Source organism: Zootoca vivipara, chromosome 2 (assembly GCF_963506605.1).
Source record: "Zootoca vivipara chromosome 2, rZooViv1.1, whole genome shotgun sequence".
In the NCBI taxonomy this organism is placed as follows: domain Eukaryota; kingdom Metazoa; phylum Chordata; class Lepidosauria; order Squamata; family Lacertidae; genus Zootoca; species Zootoca vivipara.
Genome location: NC_083277.1, coordinates 58,489,857 through 58,516,032, shown reverse-complemented (window position 1 = coordinate 58,516,032; position 26,176 = coordinate 58,489,857). Strand labels below are relative to the sequence as shown.

Sequence of the window (26,176 nt, the reverse complement as noted above, 5' to 3'; positions counted from 1 at the left end):
GAACCTGGTCTTATACATGGAAAAATACGGTATGTGTAAAGTGCTGTGTTTTACGAGCATTTACTGTGAACACATTTCTGCCTTTAAAAAAAATACTAATGAATGGGACCACAGGAAGAAATTTCATTTGCACTTTTGGTTTTTAGCTGTGAAAAACAACTAACCATTTGTGAGAGAATCATAGAATCATAGAGTTGGAAAGCAGCCAAGGGTCATCTAACCCAACTCTCTGCAACGCAGGAAGCTAAAGTATCCACGACAGACCTCTCAAAAACATCCAAGGAAGGAGAGTCCACCACCTCTTGTGGGAGTCTGTTCCACTGCCAAACACCTCTTACTGTCAGAAAGTTTTTCTGAAAGTTTAGTCAGAATCTCCTTTCTTATAACTTGAAGCCATTGGTTCAAGTCCTACCCTCCAGAACAGAATAAAACAAGCTCGCTCACTCCTCCATGTGACAGCCTTTAAGATATTTGAAGGTGGGTATCATATCTCCCTCCTTCATGGATCACTGCCTTTTGGTTTTCCCAGTAGTGATGTATGGAAGTGAGAGCTGGACCATAAAGAAGGCTGATCGCCGAAGAATTGATGCTTTTGAATTATGGTGCTGGAGGAGACTCTTGAGAGCCCCATGGACTGCAAGAAGATCAAACCTCTCCATTCTGAAGGAAATCAGTCCTGAGTGCTCGCTGGAAGGACAGATCCTGAAGGTGAGGCTCCAATACTTTGGCCACCTCATGAGAAGAGAAGACTCCCTGGAAAAGACCCTGATGTTGGGAAGGGGAGAAGGGGGCGACAGAGGACGAGATGGTTGGACAGTGTTCTCGAAGCTACCAACATGAGTTTGACCAAACTGCGGGAGGCAGTGGAAGACAGGAGTGCCTGGCATGCTCTGGTCCAGTCTCCTCTTTTCCAGGCTAAACATACCCAGCTCCTTCAATCGTTCCTCTTGAGGCTAAGTTTCCAGACCCTTGATCGTCTTGGTTACCCTCCTCTGCACACGTTCCAGAGAGAGTTGAGATTAAATTTAGATTAGATGTCTTATCAGAGCTTGACAAATACTCATCTGACCCAGTTAATAGTGACAATGTATGAAGATGATAGAACAGCTCTATATTTTCTGATACTCTTATTTGTTGTTGGCAGGAGAACGGTATCTTATATTTCATTTCATTGCTTTTTTTTTAAGCAGGGAGTTTCATTGTCACTACTATTTGCATATGAACCCTAAAAATACCAGACAGGGAAATGTTTCACATGTATGGTGGCTCTGTATTACAGTTTTATGGCATAGCTATAAAAGAGAGGGAAAAGGAAAGGCTTCCTGTTACAGTATAAAGTACTGACCCTGGCTACATTTAGGGTAAAGATCTGTGTATTCTGAGGACTATAGCAGGATCAACAAAGAGGAACGATGTTGTCATAATGACATTTCCCTTGGCACAAAGATCCCTGCTTCCTCACATTGTCAGGGAGCATGATTGGTGATGTGTAATGAAAGGGCAATTAGGTTTGACAGGCAGGCAGTCCAGGCTGGTAGCAACTGTATGTCTTTATTATGGGAATGTTTTAGTGTTGTATTGTATAGCCTTCATGGTGATCATGATCAGCATCTACTGCCTGATGTGGCTGCCTCCCTCTGCCTCATGCTGCAACACTGGGTGCTGTTCCCCTCAAAATGAGAGACATTTCTACTCAAAGGCCAAGCAGATGTGCTCATTTGCTGGTATGTGTTGAGGGTTGCACATGTTATTTTTTTGTATGTTTATTCTGCTTCTGTAGTACATACAAATGGGGGATTTTGTTCAGTGCTGGGAAATTCATCTGCATGTGGAAAGAAAGTCAGTGAAGGCAATGTAGAAAAATGGCATTGCTTGCAGAGTAAGGAAAGCGGAACTGAAACAGAGTGTAGAAACACACACACACACACACACACACACACACACACACACACACACTTCTGATATGAACAGCTCCAGTTCTGACAAAGTAATACCCTTCTCCATGAATCCAGCAGTTACAGACCCAGTGTAAACCCAACAACGGCATGCATGTCTCCATCCTTGGGTTATTCCAAGGCAATTAATCATATGTGACCACAGAAGTGGTACAACCTGATTTCAAGAGAAGCACAGGTTAATTGCATTTTAAGCCTATGAATTCAACTAAGCTTAACATCTGAGTTATTTGTTTCCAGGTGTAGCCCATAATTTGGAAGGGAAACTATGGTCCATCAGTTACTTTTTAAATTATTCTTATTTCTTTTATTAATAAAGCAAACAAAGATAAAGAGCATAAAGAAATACAGATATAGCAAGTTGAAAGCAGTATAAGGTTGGACATTATCATTGAACTTATTGTTCCAAAACATTACAAAAAAAGCCCCCCAAATGCCCATAAATCTGTTAGTCTGGTTTATATGTATTCTTTTGTAATAAGTTAGCTTAATAATAGTTACTATGGGCCAAATTTTCTCAATATATTCAGATATAGTAGGAGAAATCCCCCCATATGTAGCTATTTTATTCTTTGCAGCAGCTATTAGATTAAACACTATTTCTTCAACATTTCCTGGAATAACATGTTTTAGAAAACCGAGCAGAAATATTTTGGGTTCCAAGTGTATATGGAACTGCTATTTTAGGATATCCTATACTCTCCATTATTTTTCTTGCAGCTGTCCAGAACATTGTCATGAAGCTAAATCAGTACGGCAGAAGGAGCAGGATCACTCTGATGTTTCTGGGTAGGACTAGAAACAGTGGACATTGGTCTATTGGGTTAAATGAGATTCTGTCCTGATGACCTCATCCTGCCCTCAGCCAGCCCCCACCTGCTTGTCTTCCTATTTACTGTCAGTCAAGTGAGTGGCCCTGGCTGTCTGCTTCCTCCTCCTTGGTCTCACAGTCACCCTTGTACAACTTGAAGGCATAGCTATCATTAGCCTGTGATAGGCCTTTTGTTCGCCTTCCTGCCTTCCAACCTATCAGTTCCAATGGGCATCAGAAAGCACTGTGAAAAAAGCGCTAGAAAGAAGCTTTCATGGTAAACTCATCCAGTGGTGGTTGGCTATGGCTAAGGACTTCTCCCCTGTTCGATCACTCCAGTGCCTCCTCCCATTTCAAACCCTTTGTCCTTACATCAGTTGTTGTTTAGTCGTTTAGTCGTGTCTGACTCTTCGTGACCCCAAGGACCATAGCACGCCAGGCACTCCTGTCTTGCACTGCCTCCCGCAGTTTGGTCAAACTCATGTTCGTAGCTTCGAAAACACTGTCCAACCATCTCGTCCTCTGTCGTCCCCTTCTTATCAGTACATCAGTACAATACCAGTACAATATCAGTACAATATCAGTACATCAGTCAATACCAAATTGGCAGGTAAATGGACTGCTCTCTCTCTCTCTCTCTCTCTCTCTCTCTCTCTCTCTCTCTCTCTCTCTCTGTCTCTCTCTCTCTGAATGTGTCATTTTACACTTCATTTCTCTTAATTCAAGTATCACTTTTTAAAATGCACTGGATGCCACTGAAAAAGTGAGATGGTTGAAAGAGGCAGAACTCTTAAGGCACATGATATTGAGCACATGGTCAGAAGTATGTCACATTCAAATTGAAAACAGGATGTAAAGTGTTCTTAAACCACAAAATTTGGGCAGCATGTTGGTGTTCAACACTTCCAGAGCTGCATGTTTTTCTTGCCTCCCAAGTTTTAACTTCACTGCAACAGGTCTAGTTTTTGAATGACCTCACATTTTTTTTCTGAATGCTTGGTAGTTTTACACACACACACACACACACACACAGTGAAAGAAAGAGCAGCAGCAGTTTTCAAACCACAAAACACATACTTCATTGCCTTACATTGAAATGTGAGTATAAATAACTGGCTTTTAAAATGTAATTCTTTTTGGTTGTGATCCAAAACATCTGGGAAGGTTGCTTTTGGCAGGGGGGTGAACTGGGTGGTCTCCCCCAGCTGCATGCATCATGCCAGGCTCTGCAGAAAGCTGCTTTTGTGACCCTGTTGCTGTGGGTCACAACATCAGGCATGCTTTGCTGCCTCTGTGCACTGCACCCTGGGGCACAGTGTGCTCTTGCTCTCTGTGGCGATTGGAGGCTTTGCTGGTTTTATACTGCAGCTTGTGGTCATTCTAATCTGTTTCTAATCTAATCTGGCCCACTGTTTCTCTGACTCAAACTACAATCAGACAACCCGCTAGCTGTTTCAATATGTGTGGGGAAGTGGGAGGGGAGAGGAAAGGGGAGGGAGCTACCGCACACTGTAACAGCCCTGGAGCATTGGCTTCTGTGCTCTTAGAAATTCAGCGGCAGGCTAACGGAGAGACAAAACTTAAGAGGGGAAGCACAGCAGAGGAGAGATACTCCAGCAGATCACCATCTCTTTCCTCTTCTTTGCTCCCTTCTCCTTGCAGGTAATGCTATGACTCCTTTTCTTGGGTACTGCCTTCCTTGTGACTTTTTATTTATGAGTGGGGAACAAGAAAAATAAATACCCATTTCTTTGACATCTTGTGTGTGCCCAATCGCCATGGGAGCACACTGGGTGTGTGTTTGTGTATGTATCACTGCAGACCCTTCTCTTAACTTTAATGGGGCTACATCTCACCTGTTCTCTTGACAATGCAGTTGTCAGAGTATTTAAGAGGGAAAAGTTGCAGAGGGGACTGCCTCCCTCAGAAGCTAGCTGCACAAATGGAAAGAGTGGAGGGGCAGGCTCACACCTGCCAGTTTATTTTGATTCTAAAATAAGCAGAGCATGCATTGCTTTGAAAGCCTCTTTCCCCGGGGTTTATGCTTCTTTGTGGATTTTGTGATGGATTTTATGTGTAGTAATACTGTCTGCCTTCGTTTCACGGGAATTGTCCTCTATGCAGCATAAGCAGGGGTGCCTCAACTGTTGAACGTATAGTATCTGTTTATCTTTATTCAGTAATGCATGTGTATTTCCCTGGACATTGTGTTTCAGGTACACTGGGGGAAACACAACAAAATTACTTTTAGAAAAGAAAGAGAAAGAAAGCATCTTTCTCGCACAGTCAAGGTTGCTCTGAGAAACACTCATCCACTGATATTCTTCAGAAGGGTTTCTGTGGTACATCTGCAGGTGTGTGTGACAATTTCATAGTGCTCACTCTGATTTCTAAGAGGCGCACTGGAAACTATCATAGGATCTTGGGGTGGGATTTTAGTGAGCACTTGTGTTGTCTTCTAGGAATTGATGCACTCTGAGGCCATGCAGGTTAGGAGACTTTGCTGCTGTCATTTACTTTAACCACAAGCACAGCACTCTTCCCAACACGGCATGGCTTGTCCACTTGGCTGAATCTGCACCTTCCAGAACCACTGTTCTGAAGCAGCAGGAAGGGAAAGGGAAAATTAGAAAGTGCCTTGAAAGCAAGAGATAGTTTATTAATGGCAAAATTAATGGCTGCAATTAGGAATCAATCGAAACAAAAGTTTAAAAATGAATGGAAATGTTATGATGATTATATGGTAAAGCATTGCTCAAAAGTTGATATGCTTGCATGCCTGGAGTAAAAGATATGGAGTAAAAAGGGAGGAAATCTAGGAAGTTAAGAAAACAACATAGAAAGGAGAGAATGACAATATAGAATGCATATTAAGTTAAGGTTTTGTATACAGATATCGAAGAAGTGATGGAGGGAAGTCTGAAAGGGGTGGGGTGGTGGGAAATGGTGGTGGGTTAGACTTAAGGATGGAAGTTATTGCAAGTGTATGTAAAGATGATTGCGAATGAATGACAAATGAATGGTGTAAAGATGTAACGAAGCAATAAAAATAAATTTAAAAGAAAGAGAGAGACAGAGAGGGACAGAGAGAGAGAGAAATACAGTATGGGGCAGTCCAGCTGAAATGTGTGGCAACCTTATAACCATAGAACCCATGTTTATTGCACACAAAAGAAGCATTTGTAAGTTTTCCTCTAGAACCATGAGGACTTTTTCTTAATGTACACTAATGTACACTGTAATTTTTCTTAATGTACACTATCTCATTCTGAATATCTCCATATAAGTCTTAACAGTTGAGGGGGGCTGGAAGGTGTGAGCAGATCAACACCAAATTAAGGAAGGGATAGCTTTGTTAAGATGGGAACAAATTTAACAAAATATGTTATGCTTAGTCTTTTTAATCAGGGGCCATTATAGTTCCAGTTACATGATAATGGACCCTTAAGCATGCTCTTCGTAAAATGCTGGATTTTTTCCTTCTCATTTTGTGCTTCCCTGCTGTTCCTCTAGCAAGAGAAAAAAATATTAAGCACCCCCACTCACTTCCCCTAATGTTTCATGCTCTAATTCCATATGGAACCCAAGGTGCCATGGTGGAAGCTATTTATTCTGACAATGTGGGATAATGAGGATTGAGGTAAAGTCAAATGTGATGCTCCAGACATCATGGGCTGGAGGATGTGTGCTGGTAAACAGTGATGTCTAGACCACAATGAAAATATATTTCAGCTGAGAGTGCTGAGCTGTGGCTGCCCAATGCAATTTGCTTGCAGTTCCTGTTGACTGCCCCAATGTGGAACCATGCTGATTCACAAAGCTACCTGTTTGGCAAAAGATTTTGGGCACAATATTGAATATGATGCATGGTTGAAATTATGGAATGAAACGTTGACATTTACTGCATGTACCGCCTTGAAAGAAAATGTTATGAAAATGATGTACAGATGGTACTTAACACCAGTAAAGTTAGCTAAGACGTATAGGACAAGTAGTAAAATATGCTGGAAATGTAAAGAGAAAGATGGACAGTTTTACCCTATGTGATGAACATGCGAGATAGTAAAAAGATTTTGGGAAAATGTATATAATGAGTTGAAAAAGATATTTAAGTACACTTTCACCAAAAACACCGAAGCTTTTTTATTGGGACTAATGGGCGATGAGATTGCTAAGGGGGACCAGAGACTATTTATGTATGCCACAACTGCAGCAAGAACTTTATTAGCCCCAAAGTGGAAAACGCAGGATGTACTGACTATTGAGGAGTGGCAGACAAAAATGATGGATTATGCTGAATTAGCAAAGTTGACCTGTGGGATCCGAAATCAGGGAGAGATAAAGTTCCAGAGGGAATGGAGTAAATTTATAGACTATGTGGAGAAAAACTGTACAAGTTTAAAGACACTTGCAGGACTGAAATAAATCCTACAAAATTTGATTGAGTTTGCAAAAGGAACTGCAAGATAAGAGTGAAATAATAAAGCCGTATGAAGGGAGGGAGGGAAGTCACAGCTTGATAGAGCGAAAGGAGATGAGATGAGGAATATATGATGTAATTAATAAGTTTGTGTGTGTGTGTGTTTTGTTTAATTGGAAAACCGAATAAAAATTATTTATTAAAAAAAACCTACCTGTTTGGAAGTTGAAGAAAAGAGTGGTAGGAAGAAGGGAGGGAAAGAAGGGAGGGAAGGAGGGTAGGAAGGAGGGAAAATCCAATGCTCAGTAGATATTGGCATTGATCAAGCTATAGAGAAAAACAAATAAGCCAAAGGACCCCATCCAACACTGCATTTAAAAATAACAAAAACATGTGTTTTTATGAGCTTTATAAACTATCCTGGTTTTTGAATTAAAGGGTGATATAAAAATGTTTCCAATAAAAAAGATTGCAATTGTGGAACATATTAAATCCACAGCTACAGGTGTTTTCTGTAAAGGTCCATATGAGTCCAAAGCAAACCATCACTGTTTAGAGAGCAGGCCAAAGCAGTTGCTCTTCAAATGCCAAGTACATCAGGAGTGCAATGCTCTTATATCCATTAGTGACCAAGAACCATGGAAGCTTAGCAGGGTCTCCATTTTAACTGTGTCTGTGCATAAAATCCTTTGTGGGTCAGCTGGGTATTGCCTGCTCCATTTGCAAAATGGTGCATTAATGGGCACACATACATGGGTATCTACGTGGGGCTACCTTTGAAGGTGACCCGGAAACTGCAATTAATCCAGAATGTTGCAGCTAGACTGGTGACTGGGAGTGGCCGCCGAGACCACATAACACCGGTCTTGAAAGATCTACATTGACTCCCAGTACGTTTCCAAGCACAATTCAAAGTGTTGGTGCTGACCTTTAAAGCCCTAAATGGCCTCGGTCCAGTATACCTGAAGGAGCGTCTCCACCCCCATTGTTCTGCCCGGACACTGAGGTCCAGCACCGAGGGCCTTCTGGTGGTTCCCTCACTGCGAGAAGCCAAGTTGCAGGGAACCAGGCAGAGGGCCTTCTCAGTAGTGGCACCCGCCCTGTGGAACGCCCTCCCAGCAGATGTCAAAGAGAAAAACAGCTACCAGATTTTTAGAAGACATCTGAAGGCAGCCCTTTTTAGGGGGGCTTTTAATGTTTAATAGATTATTTTATTTTATTTTTCTGTTGGAAGCTGCCCAGAGTGGCTGGGGAAACTCAGCCAGATTGGCGGGGTATAAATTATTATTATTATTATTATTATTATTATTATTATTATTATTATTGTTATTACAGTGGTACCTCTGCTTATGAATTTAATGCGTTCCGAACGCACATTCGTAAGTCGAAAAAATGGTAAGTCGAATCCCATAGGAATGCATTGGGAGAAAAAATTCGCAAGTAGAAGCAACCCTATCTAAAAATTCGTAAGTAGAAAAAACCGCATCCAAGATGGCGGACAGAGCTCCATTCATAAGTAGAAACATTCATAAGTAGAGTTATTCGTGAGTAGAGGTACCACTGTACTATTATTATTATTATTATTATTATTATTATTATTATTATTATGTGTGTCACCTACAGACACACAATTTGCAAGCTCATTTCCCTAGAGCCATGTTGCGTCCCAGGGATATCAAGGGAGAAATCAGCACTAGGGCACAGCCTCCATTCTAAGGTGAGACTCACAAGTTTGCACTCATGGCGAGATAGAAATCAGTTAATAGCTGTGGAAAGGGCATACAGCTAAAATAATACAGGCAGTGCAGATAAGGCACAGCCTACACCAACAGCAATTTGACGTATTCTACGGGGTGGGGAGAGATGAATGGTTGGCTGCTTGGGAACTGCACCATGCAGAGGTCAGAGGCTATGAAGACTTGCCTAACTTTGGTTTCCCATCTTTTCTCTGGTTGTTTGTGGAGGACAAGGGTAGTGGCATAGTGATGGGGCACAGGGGCAGGGGCATTGTCCCGGGTGCAAACATTTTCAAGGGCAAGGGATGCTTCCTCACCTCCAAGCATGTTTACATTGATGACCCAGCCTACAACCCTTGTTTGCCTAAAATGGCTGTACAGTATATGTGTGCCCAAGGAAAACAATCTAGATGCAAGAGCCACGAGGGAAGGTGAGTTGCAGGTGCCCTTTTTGGGAGCTGCTCTCCTCCTAGGCTGTTCCCACTTGCGTCTGCCAGCTAGGGCTGCACAGCTGTCCTTTATGCGCTCCTCCCAGGCCTTGCTGCTGCCGCTTCGGGAGTCCAGAGGCTGCCAGGGCGGCTGAGCCAGCTCAGGTCTTGTTGGCTCGTGTGTGTGTTTGTGTGTGTGTGTGTGTTTCTTCATGACTTAACATTGCTGAAAAGATGTGCAGCTGTTAAAAAACAGAAAGGTGATTTAAATGTGGGGACTCAGCTATGAAGGAAACCTGATACTTGCCTTGCCCTGGGTGCAAGCAGGCCTGCTATGCCTCTGGACAAGAGCCCTGCTGTTATCAGAGAACCAGAGGGACTGATCCCCAAGAATTTGTACCGAACCACTCTAAGTATCCTTAGTTCTAACAGGGCTGGGAGGTTGCTACAAACACCTGAGAGAAACTCCTACTCCTTCTACCTTCTTTGGAATGGGTAATCATGTATCTCTGTCCCTCTCATTTTCCTAATGTTGCTCTCCTCAAAGTAGAGTTTATCTCTGTAACGGTCTGCCAGGTCCCTGCTGTCTTTCCAAGTGATCTGGACTACAACTCCCATCAGCCCCAGCCAGCATGACCAACGACCAATGTTGATAGGAAATGTAGTCCCAAATGCCCAGGGGGTACAGAGCTGAGGAATACAGATGTCTTGGATTTCTTTGGCTGTGAATGCCATAAAAGATGCTGTAGTTGACTAGGCCAGCATGGGCATGGACACATCACTACTGGGAAAGGTCTGCCTTAGGAAACTGGATGGTGCTAGTTGAGTCGAGGTGCTGCATTTTCAGACCCTCCAAGTGTCCCTGTTTTCCAAGGACAATTCTGGATCTACAGAAGCCATCCTGTTTTCTGATTTGGTCGCAGAACGTCCTACTTTTCCTTAGGACATCCCTATTTTCAACAGATAAATGTTGAAGGGTATGGAGTTATGCAACCCCAGAGCCAAGGAGATAGGTTACTATACAACCTTCAGAAGGCAGCCCTGTCTAGGGAAGTTTTTTAATGTTTAATGTTTTGTTATGTTTTTAAAATATGTCCAAAGCTGCCCAGAGTGGCTGGGGCAACCCTGTGTTTTTTACAAATAATAAAATTATTATTATTATTATTATTATTATTAAATAGAACATCCCTATTTTCATCAGAGAAATGTTGGAGGGTATGCATTTTAAGCCCCCTGAGGAAAGAGGAGATTATATCAAGAAGCTGTAGCCTCATCTTTGCACACACAGTTTCCTGTCTGGCAGTTGTAACTTGTTTCTTCACTGTCACCACTGTGATGTCAACACCTCTGTGTGGGTGTAAACAGAAGCCTTCTTGCACCTCACACACACCTCTGCCACTTAGAAGTAAGAGTAAGTTCTCATTCTCTTGGGAGCAAAACAAGGCACAAGATGCATTCATTTTGCTAAGGTGTTACCTCAACTTCTTTCGATATCTGACAGCGGAAGGCAAGTAATTTTGAAAACACACCACTGCCCTCTTTAAGAGCACATTCTCTGTTGGAATTGTAACCATGTCAACATGTGAAGTACGTGGGACAAATTCCATGCCCGTTACATCGACATTGTTAACCTCCCTGAGAAACTTTGTTAATATGGGGATCTAAAAATAACCTAAGTAAATAAATACAATGTTATATTCAGCAACCGTGTAACAAGATGGCAGTGCAATGAAGGACTGTCATGTGCAGAATATGGCAGAAGTATGTTTGCAAGCCAGTTATATGATGCATAGTTAGGGCTAATTCGCACAACCGTTATTGCATTTCAGGGATATACTGGAGATTAAATTCATCCGACTTAACTTGAGGCTATGGAGAAGCAGCCTGCAGCTCAGCCTGTGTTTTGCTTGCAGAGATTCCAACACTAGATTGACAATGAACTGGTAAATGTTGCTTAAGATGCAAAGTGGAGGAAAACCAGCACACAATTGCTGTACCAAGATCTCAGAACATCCTGGATACGCTCAGTTCAAAATTTCTGCCTCAATAGAATGGTTGGCTTGTGCTAACTTTTACAATGTATGGAGATCAAATCCTCACTGGATTTGAATCGTTCTTTGCATCCTGACAACCTGACCTATGAATTCCTCAAAAAAATTTATCTCTGCTCATGGCAGGATCTAAGAAGGCAATCATGCACAACTGGCATACAAATGTTCTCTGTGCTATGGAAACATTGGCTCAGTTTTCATGTAATGCTCATGCAAATCACAGCTTAGTATGACTCCTCAAGTCTGTAGGATCCTAAAGAAGAGGTGATGATAATAATAATAATTTTATTATTTATACCCCACCCATCTGGCTGGGTTTCCCCAGCCACTCTGGGCAGCTTCCAACAGAACACTAAAAACAGAATAAAACTTCAAACATTAAAAACTTCCCTGAACAGATTTTTTCTAAAAGTCAGATAGTTGTTTATTTCCTTGACATCTGGTGGGAGGGCATTCCACAGGGTGGGCGCCACTACCGAGAAGGCCCTCTGCCTGGTTCCCTGTAACCTACCTAACTCTTGAACCCTTGGCACATGCTTAGGGAGGAGGGGCAGAACCACCACACCAAAGCTGGGAAAAACTGCCTCTCTGCCTCAGAGGAGGAGGAGCTGTGGCAAGAAGACTGGGGAAGGGGGGAGGGGATGCACAGTGGGGCCAGTCTCACATGCCCAGGAAAAAAGAAGGCCTGTGACCTCCTCTCCTCTCCACCACCACCACCACCCGGACTTGATGGGCTACTCCAATGTCGCCTAAGATCCCAAGAACAGCATTCAGGCTGTAATGAACTGAAGCACGAAAGGGGGGTTCCACAGGGTGGGCACCACTACCGAGAAGGCCCTCTGCCTGGTTCCCTGTAACTTCGTTTCTGGCAGTGAATGAACCACCAGAAGGCCCTTGGAGCTGGACCTCAGCGTCCAGGCAGAATGATGGGGGTGGAGATGCTCCTTCAGGTATACTGGGCTGAGGCCGTTTAGGGCTTTAAAGGTGAGTACCAACACTTTGAATTGTGCCTGGAAACGTACTGGGGGCCAGTGTAGGTCTACATGAGGATTACAGCTGCTTGCCTTCCCATCTGGTTCTGCTGCTGTGCTCTATGCCACGGTCTGGTTGAGCATGTTGTCCAAACTCAGACTCATGGCTTTTCTCCGCCATACAAACCACGAGCTGTGAACCAAGAACAAACCTTTCTTTGTTTGAAGTAAGGTAAACCACAAGCCCAGGTTCAGTTAACACACAAAGCCAAACCACATTTTACTTCACATCGGAGCAGCAGCAGCAGCAGGACCAGAGCAGGAACAAAGAGGCTGCGATCTCCTCTCTGGGAACCTGCACACTTAAGCCATGGTTTGTCTTAGCGTTATGTGTGAACCAGATCTTAGTCTAGGATGTGCAATATTGGCCAGCAGCAGGCAAAACAGTAGTGAGTGCTCTTACTCAAATATCGCCTTCTCTCCCCCTCCCCGCCACTGTGTTTACTTATGGATGAAGATGACACAACAGATGAATAATGCCAATGACTGTATGTGATGCCTGGATTCTTTCTACTATGGATGGTTAAACTCAGATTAAATACACAGGTCTTATGCACACTAATACTTCTGTACTTCCAGAGAATAGGGAAGTTGTGAATTGTTTTATACTGTCTCACACCAAGGTTATCTCTAGCCTTACATTGTCAACCTTGAATTTGTGCACCTCTCGAACATCACAGGTGAAGGTCTCAACCTGCTCTTTAAGAAAGATCTTTTTGTGGGAGATCTCTCTGAGCACTGAGCGTAGGGCTTTGTTCATATGAGGTAGGTGTTCCGGCACTGAGACATTGCTCCTCCCTGAGTAAGACCTTCTTGGCCTGAAACTCTCAGTCCCCGATAGTAATTTCCACAGTGTGAACATTGTGTTTCATGAAAGCTTTGTTTTTGCCTTTTCGGAAATCGTATGGAGCATGACCTTTCGATATGAAATGTCCATTTCTGTGATGGGAGAAGAGAACGAAAGCAGCCCATATGCTTTCCCAGCATTTCTGATTATCCTACAACTTTGATCATGACCGCTTTCAGGGGGAAAAATAATCCCAGGCTTTCTGCTCTTGGCCATTGAAGTCCCTGAGATTAAAGGAACCCCCTGGAGCCCTGAGACTCAGAGGGCATCCATGCTTTCAAGTCTGCTCAGACCACCAAGGCCAGCACCCTGTTCAATATGGCCCCTTTGCCATTCTTTCACACACTATATATAACCATTAGCACACCCTTCCCTGTTCCTTCTGCCTCTGTCTCTGATGAGAAACTCCCCAAGAGGAAGGGCAGTAGGAACAGGGGTGTACTAATGGTTATATATAGCCCATGTTCAGCTGGAATTGCCAGTAATTTGGATCAAGATTTCCTCAGCAGGGCTAGGGTTCAAAGAGTGTCACAGGATTGTGCCACACTGGTGCCTGCACCTGGGTTTCTCGATTTCTTTTTTCCTCATTTCAGCTCCATGCAGGGCACTTTTAAACATATTTTTACATGCCATCCCAGTCTCTGCTGAGTGGCTGCACAAGAGTCCAGGCCCTCATCCAGGGTTGTGATTCCACTGGCAAATCAAGGCACAGCAAAGACTGTGTCTTTACAAAATGTGGTTTATTTGCACATATTTAAACCTAAAGTCTTCAATGGAGAGAGTTCACATGCACCACTGCAGCACTGGAGTCCAAGGCATCCTGCACACCATCTCTGCGCCTCTGTCCTAACCTGCCAAGATGGTTCTGCCCTGCATGGCCTCTGCCTAGAGTTCTGGCTCTAATCTTTTTCCCCTCCCAAACACCCTTGCCAGGAAAAGTCCAAGTCTTGTGTAAAACAGCATCCCCCCCCCCGTGGGCACAGCCCACCCCTCCCATGTTTTCCTATGTCATGGAAGATTAAACCATGGGAAACTCCCCACTCGGCCACCAGCAAAGAATCTCTTGTCCTGGTGATGGATTCATAATGACTTGCTTCAGCACCTTTGGTCATTCTTTCTTATTCTATCTATCCCAAGTGGGCCCTGGCCTCGAAAAGAAGTTTAGCCTGTGGTTTTCACTGATTTGGCATCATCCCTTCAATAATTTCTGGCATCAAACCCCCTCGCCCCCAATTCTGTTACTCCAAATCTGTAACAATATCAAGTGCAAGGGAAATCCTCTCCCAGTCCTCTGGAATTCCCCCCCCCAAAAAAACCCCATAATTTCCTCCTGAAGTGCCCTTTTAATTCCTCTTGGCCCAGGTTTAGGGAAAACAAAATACAAATGTAGATGCTATCTGTGTTTTCCTCTAGACTCTGTGATTTAGGATTTACCATCCTGTTTCAGCCCATATGGCTTGGTCTTGTTCACGATGCTTTCTCTCTCTCTCTCTCTCTCTCTCTCTCTCTCTCTCTCTCTCTCTCTCTCTCTCTCACACACACACACACACACACACACACACACACACACACACACATACACATACACACACACACAATTTTTGGAAAAATCAAATGCACAAGGCTGTATTTGACAAATGTTGAGTGTGTGACAGATATCATGTCTAATTTGACCCTAAGCACCTTGATTTAGTAAGCACTGAAGAAAACTTTTATTATTCATTCATTCATTCATTTTCTATACCGCTTTATATTTTTAAGAAAAATCTCAAAGTGGTTTGCAGCATATTAAAACAATAAAACAATAAAACAATCTTAAGAAAGTCAAATATAGAGTATACTGTCAAGGCAACATAACAGAAAACTAAAATATTATCTTAAAGATTTCAAAATAGAACATTGCAAAGGAAGTCAACTACAGAATACTTATTTAACATAGTAGGGCTGGGTGAGCCTGGACCCCACCCCCTAGGGCAGTTGGAAAAGGCCTTGCAGGGAGCGGTCTTCATGACTCACAGCCGGGCAATGTTCCTCTGGCCTCATGAGGAGCCTCTTCAGTAGAGCTGGTGAGTCTGGGCTCTGCCCAGACTGTTCTGCTTGATTTGAGAGGATGAGAGGTGTTTTTGAAAAAAATGTTCCATCTCCCATTACCATGCATTAACTGACATAGTTGTGTGTGTGTTTTACTCTTTGGCTGCTGAGGAGAGTATCCCTGAGTATGCACTGAGTGCATTTCTATTTAACTGAGTAACAAAATATAACCAGGCCACACTGATTGGGCGTTCAGAGCTTCAGGCTCTCAGATGAGTGGAAGGCAACTTCTTATCCTGGCTCTAAATGGCTTACTATTGCAGATGAAAATCATAAACAGTGGAAGATAGCATGGCCATTGGATGTCCATTTTTGCAGGGAAAGTGCCTCTGGCCACTTGGAAACAGCACTGTGATTCCTCCCCTTAATTGTTCCATTATTATGAAACATTAAACACCTGTTTTTAGTGAGCTTCTGCTTTCTTTCCCTTTGCCCTGACTTTCCGCACTGCACAGTGTCTCTGGGCAAGTCAGCATTTTCCTTTCTCTTCACATACCTGGATTATCAAAGAGATTTTTCGCTTACATCAGCTCACTGTTCCTGTTTTTTTCTTTCTTTCTTTCTTTACATCATTCAGCCCCATTCCATTGACTTCATGGTGCTAATCTTGAATTCCCAGAATTCATTTTCAGGAAATGCAAGGATTACCGAGGCCCCTAGGAAACAAGGTGAATGAATACTTAGCAGAACACTCTAAGAAGAAAATGCTCAAAAGAGAGTATGGCTTTCTTTCCCACAACCCTTTCTCCACCTTTCGGCCCAAAGGTTCAGGAGCAGAAAACAGGAGGGTCTCAGGGACAGAAAGGTGAGAGCTTTGATCTTGGCTATTCCATCCATTTTTCTTTAACCTTCATTTCTTAAATGTTTTGAATTACATAGAAATGCAAAAAATAAAATAAAATAGTATCTACGGTACTATAAAAAGCTGACTCAACTGTGCAGTACAAATGCTGACTTCAGTGTTTTATAACAGAATGCAATATTTTGTTTACCATTTGAAGTCACTTTTTCTGTCAGGACTGGAGCTGGTATAAAGGTGACCATTAAAAGGATTGTGACCACAGCCTGGACAGTACAGGTTATGGCGTAAGTGAGGTCTTCTCTTGTGACCTGCATCTGTATCCCATTATGGATGTTCTGCCTACATATCTTCACCAGCAGAACAGCCCCAACCCTGGAATATTCTGCTGGTGTATCCTTTGAGCTGGCAGTTCATCTCAAGGATTGTGCCCTAAAGCAGAAACAGCCAACTTGGGAGCAGCTGTCCGGCAGGAATTGAACTCCTGTTTCACAAGGGGTTGGACTAGATGAACCTTGGGTTCCTTCCAACTCTACAGTTCTAGGATTCCATGGTACCTTCCAGATGTTGTTGTACTCCAGCTTGCATCCGCCCTGACCATTGGCCATGCCAGCAGGAGTGGAGGAGAGCTGGACTCCAACAAATTCTGGAGGGGACCACTTTGACTACACCTGCCCTAAGTAGATTCTGCTGCTTATTTTATAACTGAACATTCATTGCCATACAGCATCTGAAACATACTTGGAATAAAAGTAAGTATTTGATGTTCTTCCTTCCCAGTGTATACAGTACTATAGGTTAGCCCTCTGTGTTCTACAAGTGCATTTTAGCTAGAATAAGACTAGGAAGCTCAACTGCTACAGTCTAGCATCTTCAGTTAAGTTTCCGATACAAGAACCAAATTCTGAAGAACTTGCTCTTTTTCTGACCATTAGTCAGAAATGATCATTAGTCATTCTTCCTTGTATTCTTTGTATCCTTTTCTTTTTGTTTGCTTGCTTGCTTGATGGGCTGGTGTTATTTCTGTGTTACTAGGACAGAGGAATGACGTCCTTACATCTGGAGTTCCACGTGTTTAATTTAAAAATATGTGTCACTAGCGAAGCTATGTATATCAGTTTGGAAATGGGACGATACGGATGGGTTGCAATTGATTAGAAAGGCATGTGCCACTCCCAAGTTCCTTTTGCCCTTGCTCTAACAATCTTTTCTCCTCTCTTTGCGACTGATTCCTCCCCGCCTCCACTGGATTCTCACATTTGTCATGCTTCCTCATGTCCTGCACTGTCAATTACATGTGTTTCCAGATAACAACTGTGCTTGAGGTTGTTTACTACATGTCCCCTCACTCTTACTTCCAGACTTGTTAGTTATAGCAGTCTTAGTAATTTTCTTATTACTTTATTAGATGCCAACAACAGCAGGATCCTTGATTCTGCTCTGATTTAAATAGGACTACACCAAAGTAAACAGTGACTTCCTACATAGTGGCATGTTAATGTTTTGCTTTTATATATTTATGTCATCAGAACTTTGTATTTGATCAGTTAAGGGATACGACTGCAATAGGAGAATCTTTCAATAAGAGCAAAGTGCTCCATTTATCTATGCAGCAGAGAGTTTATGAAACAATTGCTTCTGTATTTGAGAGCCAAGAGTGTTCAGAAAGGTTATTTGTACAGTGTGCAGGTCTCAGTCAGTAAGTGGAGTATGAATTTCCGTTGATATATGAAGTTGGGTTTTTTTAAAAAGTAAGGCTGCTTCCATCCCAAGAAGACTCCCAAGAAGAGCATTAAGGCCTTAATGAACTGAGTAACAGACCCCAAAGCACGAAAGGTCAAGGGCTGCTCATGCACGAGTTCCTTAGGGAGAGCCTTTCCGCCTCCTTTCCTTTCCCACCAGCTGACACAACACTCCCTTCCCACTATCCAGCCCTTTAACCAAGCAATAGAACTTCCATAGAGCCCTCCTCATGGCACCACTAGCACACAGCTCACTATTTCAGCTCCTCCCCACTTTCCTCCTCCCTTCAGCCAGCTGGGACCCTGCCGCCAGGTGCAGCCTGTCACCGCCCGCCCCCTTCCTCTGACAGTACTCAGGCAGCAAGATGTCTTGGGCCAACCCTGGCAACTACTATTTTAATGCATTGAGTGCCAATACCAATACACAACACTTTCAGTTGCAATGACATTTGAACTGAAAGCAATTGGAGGAAACCTTTTGAAAAAGCCAGCTTTCAAGCAAGTAGAATCATAGAATCATAGAATCATAGAGTTGGAAGAGACCACAAGGGCCATCCAGTCCAACCCCCTGCCAAGCAGGAAACACCATCAAAGCATTCTTGACATATGTCTGTCAAGCCTCTGCTTAAAGACCTCCAAAGAAGGAGACTCCACCACACTTCTTGTCAGCAAATTCCACTGTCGAACAGCTCTTACTGTCAGGAAGTTCTTCCTAATGTTTAGGTGGAATCTTCTTTCTTGTAGTTTGAATCCATTGCTCCGTGTCCGCTTCTCTGGAGCAGCAGAAAACAACCTTTCTCCCTTTTACTTAACTTTCTTACTTTCAAGTGAAGTAAAAGATCTTTCAAAGCTCCATTGATTCCATCTTGTGCCACGACAACGCTGCACTGCTTGTTGCGTCCTGTGAACTAAGGTGCTGGCTAGCTTCCACAGGCATGATCTCAGCTACTGTATTCCTGAGATTCCAGCTAATACCACGTCTCTTCTCCTTGCTTCTCATAACTATGTTTTAGTTCTCTATCAAGTGTATGCCAGATGCGAAGGAAATGAGCTGGCCTTAAAAATAAAGATCTTATTTGTATTTGTTTTGGGATTGTGGGGTTAAGCTGTTGGATGACTTGCATTTTTGCCCATCCAGAAAAACAAGTTGATAAGTGACACAGTTTAATTTGAACGGAATGTTGTAGATATAGTTTAGTGGCTACAGCTAGGTTGTGGGTGTGGCCTGCCTTGCCATAACAAGCTCTGACACACTTCCCCCCTTGGAGAGGGAGGGGCAATTCACGCCATCCTGACTGCTTTCCCAGCTAGTAAGATTGTGTGTGCCTGTTTTTTGACTGCATCAGTTAGTTTGTTCTAGGAGGTATTTGCCGGCAGGTAAGAGAGTATTTGTGCTGATTGCAGTGTTGGGCGTTGTCTGATTGCTGAGTAGATACAGCAGGGGTTTTGGTGTGGACCAGGACCTGCCTTGCTAGAAGAACAAGCTTTACCATGGACAGCAAGGTCAACCGTGGCAGAATTGCCCCCAAGAGGGGTGATTCCAAACACATCAGGTAGGTCACACCCTTGATGTAGTCTTTGCCCCAAGTGATATGAGGAATGCACTGTTATCTGGTATAGTTTGGACGGATGGTGGCAGTTTCCTCCTGAAAGGATGGTGGGGAAGTTTGGACGGCCCACCCTCAGAACCTACTCTGGGGTGTGTGTGTTTCCAGCAGAGAAAGGAGACATTCCTGTCAAAGCCTTGGTCTTGCTATGGAATGGTGAGGTGAAACAACTGGCTGACATGATTGCTTCCAAGCATCCTCTCTGGCATTGTGGAGCCCAAGTGGTCCCTTGGTATTCTGAGGAGCTCTGGGCTATGAAACAAGAAAGACAAGGTTCTAATGTAAAAAATTGGCTGTGTCTAGAATGACCTCGTGAATGGAAAAGGGAAAACACACACACACACACACACACACACACACACACACACACACACACACACACACACATATATATATATATATATATATATATATATATATATATATATATATATCCTGTTTCTCCGAAAATAAGACGTAGCCATAAAATAAGCCGTAGCAGGATTTTGAAGCATTCAAGGAATATAAGCCATACCCCAAAAATAAGCCAGAGTGATAGGCAGTTTAACCTTGTACGTTAAACTGTACCATACTTAATAAAAAAAATAAGACATCCCCTGAAAATAAGCCATAGTGGGGTTTTGTGGTTTTTTTAGGAAAAATAAATATAAGAGAGTGTCTTATTTATGCACACACACATACACACACACACACACACACACACACACACACACACACACACATATACATATCTATATATTAAGATGAAAATAATACTGAAATACAGATAAAATATGAAATGTGAAAGGAAGTGTTGTGAGAGTGATGGAAGTCTATTACTATTATTATTTTGTAAAATAGTGTTTATTGTATTGAAATATTATACTTTTCTTTATTCTTTTACTGTCTACTTTTCTTTGCATTTCTTTCTTTCTTTTTCTTTATATTATTCTTTATATATGGCTTGGTATTGATGTATTTACTTTACAATAAAAATTCTTTTTTTAAAAAAAAGTTGAAAAAGTGGGTGGGGACAAGCCAGATGAGGACTGGAGTGTAAGCAGTGCAAGTCTCAATCTGATGTCAACCAAACATTGGTTGGAACACATAATTGTGGCTACCACGTAGCAGTTTAGGGTGCGAAGAAGGTTCATTCTGCAGCTTACATGACATCCTCTAGTAACTGGTAGTTGTTTCAGATGGTTTGAAGGTGACTGACTCTCGCTGTGGGACAGGAACCTTTGGAACATTGGAAGGCTACACACTTTGAGGATAAAGTCACTCAACTTTGGAGTGACCTTGACTTTGCTTGCACAATAGGACTTCCCTCTCTCCTCCCCCTGTACCCCCATGGGCCCTCCAATCTGCTCTAGAGGACCGGGGAGTCCCCAGAAAAGGTTTAGCAGGCAGGGAATGGAGGGAAGCCTTGTGCTGGGGGTTGGAGGGGAGAAGTCTTGTTGCACAAGGAGACCTATTTCCTTGCACTCATACGCCACTTGGTGCTACATTGGATTCCACCCATTGTGCTTTACACTGCATTTGCTGTCTATGGGGATACAATTGCTTTAATTTCCTATTGTTATCCTTCCAGGTGTTGAGTGGTGGGTAGGCGAGGGTTCCATAACCTAGAATATGTTCCTAGCTCTAGCCATTATTTCTTTGATCTCAGCCTTTAGCCGAGGAGTAGTTAACCTCTGCCCCTCCAGATATTGTTTGACTACAACTGCCATAATCCATGAATATTAGGCATGTTGGCTGGGGCTGATGGGAGTAGGAGTCCAGCAACATTTGGAGGACCACATATTGGTCACTCCTTGATTAAACCCATCAGGCTCTTTCTGATGTCACCAGAGTGATGCAGCTGTCGATGAAACTAGAAACTGTGTGTTGAAATATTGAGGCATTTTTGTATGAATCAGCAACCGTGTGGTCTGAGCACTTTCAGGGATAACAGTGAGTTTCCAGTGAGAATTCCCCATGTCTACCAAGGAAAGTCCTAAGCTAAGTCATAAATTGAAGGAAGAGGGGTCTCTAGTTAGTGGAAGAGCACATTCATTGCATGGGAAATTCCCACACATATTTGCTCCCTGGATTTCCAGTTAAATGACTCAGCAGGTAATGGGAAAAACATTTTATCTGTCTGAGATTCTGGATATTATGCATCACAGACAGGGATTAGGGAAACAGTGGCCTTTTGGGTGTTGCTGGACTACAACTCTCATTATCCCTGACCATGGGCCATGCTGGCTAGGGCTGATGAGACTTTCCAACATCTGGAAAGTCACCCATTATTGGCTAGATGGACCTGATATAAGGCAGCTTCATATATCCTATGTATATCATCTGACTCTTAATTCTTCCTTCCAGACTCTGACCAGGAAAGTGTGCATACCCACCCCTCTTCTATTTTGAGAGATACCTTCAAGAGATGTAAATTGAGACACAGTCTAAGAATAATGAGGTCACTGGGACTCTTCCAGCCCTTTTCTGGCCTGACCTATAAAACCACATATGGTGATTAATGCATCGTACAACTTAATACAACCTAATGATTTGTCTGAAAGGAGGAAGAAGAGAGGGAAGATAAGGGAGAGGCCGAAACTAGGCAAAACTGACTTGGTAGAACATAAAAAGTGTATGAAGAGCCCTTCTGGATTCAACTAAACTTCCATCTGACCCAGAATCCTGCTTCCAATTGTAGCCAACTAGATGGTTCCATGAGGTCTTCAAAAGCAGGACATGAAGGCAACAACCCTACTCTGTTACATGTCCCTACAATCTTTTATCCAGCTGTCTACTGCCTCTGAACATGGATGTTCTACTTCATTATCATGGCTAATAACTATCTAATAGACATGTCCTCCAGAAATCTGTCACACAACAACATTGCTAACAAGGAGTCTCAGTTTGATCTTTCTGCTGCAAGCTGCGCATCTGAGAGTCCTTCCAGCAGAGAATAAATGTGCTCAGATATGGGGATTTATTTAGACTTCAGTCTTTCTCAAAATATGCAATCAGAGGTGTTGTCTGATTCCTAGCATCTTTTCAGAGCCATGATGCAGGGGCCTCTTGAGAAAGGTGGTGAATGAAGGCATCTGGACAAGCTCTTCAAGGAATCAGACCTAACCACTTCTTCCAGAGTACCTGGAGCAGCAGCTGCCATGTGAGTCTGTACGGAAGCAAAATGATACTTCCCAATCACACCACCATGAATTCCACAGTCGGTACAAGTGGTTGGGGACAAGTGCCAACCGCAATTGTTCTCACAGTCCTCATTATTGGGACTGTGTTTGGAAATGTGATGGTGTGTCTAGCTGTCTATTTCAACCGGCGGCTCCGCAACCTGACAAACTGCTTCATTGTCTCCTTGGCCTTCACAGACTTGCTGCTGGGCCTCATGGTGCTACCCTTTTCGGCCATCTATGAGGTCTACTCCCATGAGTGGAAATACAGTGTCACCTTGTGCAACATCTACATCAGCTTGGATGTCATGCTATGCACAGCATCCATCCTCAACCTCTTCATGATTAGCCTTGATCGCTACTATGCTATCACGGCACCTCTCCGCTACAACACTATGGTCACTCCTAAGCGGGTGGCTGTGGCTATGTTCCTTATCTGGGTGGTGTCACTGATGGTCTCATTCCTACCAATCCACTTGGCCTGGAACACCAATGGCAGCACTGTCCAGAACACACACAAAACTGACGGGAAGCAGGAGTGCAAGCTGGAGGTCAATACTGGGTATGTTCTGGTGGATGGCTTGCTTACGTTCTACCTCCCTCTGCTTGTCATGTGCATCACATACTACCGGATATTCAAAATAGCCAGGGAACAAGCAAAGAGGATCAACCACACCAACAGTTGCACAACCATCAGAAATGCATTACCCACTGTGAAGGAACACAAAGCCACTGTGACTCTTGCAGCTGTGATGGGAGCCTTCATTATCTGCTGGTTTCCTTATTTTACAGTGTTCACATATCGGGGCGTGACGGGTGAAGCGTACAAAAGCCTGATGACCATTGTCATGTGGCTTGGTTACGCCAACTCAGCACTGAATCCAGTTTTATATGCCGCACTGAATAGGGACTTCCGGACAGCTTATCAGCGGTTACTCAGGTGTCGGAGAGTGGGACCAGAGGCCAGAGAGTTGCCTCTAACACATGAGATGAGAAATAAGACTTGTAATAAGGAAAGTAAACTTCTACAGCTGCATGCAATGAATGGACAGAAGAACCCTGTTGTTCAAGAAGGCACAGACAGGTAAGCTTTTTGTTACCTTTGAGGGGGGATTGTTGTTGAGAGGGTTTTGGTGTTAGAAAAAGGGTTGGAACAGGCACTGTTTAGATTCAGGAAGCAAAATATATTTAAAGTTGCATTTGGTGCACTGTGGGGCATGCATCCACTGGCAGACTTGTTGAGAGCGATGAAATAAGTCTGTTTTGTCCTAATTCCAGCCCTGATTAGTCCCACCAAGGTATGTCCTGAACCACTTTTAAATGCTGTGCTTTTTCCCCTGCCAGGAAGCATAGGAAGAGATTGCCTCTGCCTAGGTCATTTAACTTTGGATATATTCTGTCAAACAGAGGGAACTGTCAAAGATATGCTGAGCACACAAACACCTACACTACATAGCTGCCAAGTTTTCCCTTTTCTCGCGAGGAAGCCTATTCAGCATAAGGGAATTTCCCTTAGAAAAAGGGAGAACTTGGCAGCTATGCTACACTTTTAAATATATTGTTGCATGCCACCCCAATCTCTGAGCTGTGCGAGATTCCAGGGGTTCCAGGCACTTACCCAGGGTCCTGTTTCCTTGGAACAAGGGACAGCAGAGACTGTGGTGTTTATGATTTATGGTTTATTTACACATATATGCAATTTGAGCCTGAGGGGCTCATAGCTTTAACATTCCAAAAGGATCTGATTTCTCCCATAGTCACAAGCTTGGATTCAAACAGACACCAGGCATTTCTCTCAAACATTGCTTGACTCTCTCTCTCTCTTGCTGCTTTACTTCTGATCCCATGGCTGCAACTTGATAAGCAGCAAGGAAACTTTCCATCTGGCAGATAGCACTTAACTTTCACTGCCATGGCTCCAGGAAGTGCCAACAAAGGGTTGACTCTTTTGTTTTATCACAGCTGACCCTGGGATAAGGCAGTGAGGCAAAAGGATTTATCAACAGCAATGGTACACCTGGGTGCCAACAGCTAGGACTGGTGCTGCTGCCTCATATGTTACAATGAAAATATCTCCAAAGCACAGGTTTGTGGCACAATTGTGTCATTTTCCAGAGATTTTATCTGCTGATCTTTAGAAACCATGATGAATCACTCTGTTTTGATTCCTTAACAGTTTTTTAAAGTGATGGCAAGGGCAAACTTCAAATATATGGGGAGGGAGCTTCTGTTCCATGATGTATTTCTGTTCCAAAAGTTTTGTTCAGGTTACTATGGACTGTGGTTCACCTAATGGTTCAACCATTCAGCACTTTAATGGAGAGAGAATGATTCTTATGCATTTGGAACAGTATGTGTGATCTGCATAATCAGGACCAGCAGGACATAGCTGACTTCCCAGAGTAAGCAAAAGGTTGTTGAGGGTAGTTGTCAGTACTGGATTTTGGGTGGTATAGGCAGTTCCTCCACACAAGCCAAGAGGACACGAAAGAACAAGAACAACATAAAAAACAACCCTATGTTTATATGGGTACCTATTCAATTATTGTGAAAATAATATTTGGGGGGGGCACCAAATTTTGTCCTTGCTCAGGGCGCTGTATTACCAAAGTCTGTCCCTGGTGGTTGTCTCTCTAACTTTGTGTTATGCTACACATCCTCCATGACAGACATTTTGTGACTGACATCCCTAACACTCCCTCAAAATTTGACATATCCTCACTAGTCCAAAAAGTTTGGTGATCCCTGCATTACTGGCAACCCCTGCACCAATCCACTTCAGTTGCACAAACCTACATTTCCGGTATGCACTTGAATCTGTACCGCAAAATACTGAGTCTGGAGGTGACCTGAATACATGTCGGAGCTCCCTGTGGCTGTCATCTAAGCATTTAACAGCATACGCCTATGAATGTCTACTTGGAAGTAAATCCCACTGATTTCAATAGGACTTACTCCCAAGTATGATTGCAGCTTAAATAAGTGGCTCAATTTGCAAAGTAATGTAAAAGTAAATGAGCTCCACACACTGAATCAGCTAGGTTCAGCAGAGTAATTTGGATAACATGAGTACTTTGTGTAAATTAGAAAACTCCTTTTTCTGAGAAAACTCTCCCCGTTGATGCAGACTATGCATTTCTGCAAATCAGGCCCATTAGTTACTGCCATCTTCTAAATCAAAGCAACAGCTTCATTCTGAACCTCTCGTAAGCAGCACTTTCTCAGTTTTTCCTCTGCAATAAGATACCACCAGAGCATAAAGGAGTCCAGCAAATGGGAAACGAAAGTGGACATGGAGAGAGTTCATTGAGGAAATGCTGGATTAACTGGAATAGTTTAATAAGCAGAGGTGACTGGGAGAAGCAGCTTATGGCTGGAAGCCATAATTAATTGGAGGTACTCACTGCAGCATAGACTGGAATAGTTTAATAAGCAGAGGTGACTGGGAGAAGCAGCTTATGGCTGGAAGCTAAAATGACACCAATTCCTATTGAAAC

General features: G+C 43.1%; 1 protein-coding gene across 2 annotated transcripts in view; it reads left to right on the top strand.

Moving 5' to 3' along the window:
- Nucleotides 1-4,323: 4,323 nt before the first annotated feature.
- The window catches only part of HRH2 (histamine receptor H2), a 40,540-nt gene continuing 18,687 nt past the window's right edge, over nucleotides 4,324-26,176 (top strand). Inside the window, exons 1-2 of one of the 2 annotated variants that reach the window (XM_035105790.2) lie at nucleotides 4,324-4,428; nucleotides 21,865-23,763. In XM_035105790.2, the coding sequence (XP_034961681.1) occupies nucleotides 22,583-23,763 (1,181 nt within the window). In that variant the 5' untranslated portion in view covers nucleotides 4,324-4,428; nucleotides 21,865-22,582. Of the gene's footprint in view, nucleotides 4,429-19,266; nucleotides 19,465-21,864; nucleotides 23,764-26,176 lie in introns of those variants that run through there. The other variant, XM_035105791.2, reaches the window with a different exon arrangement.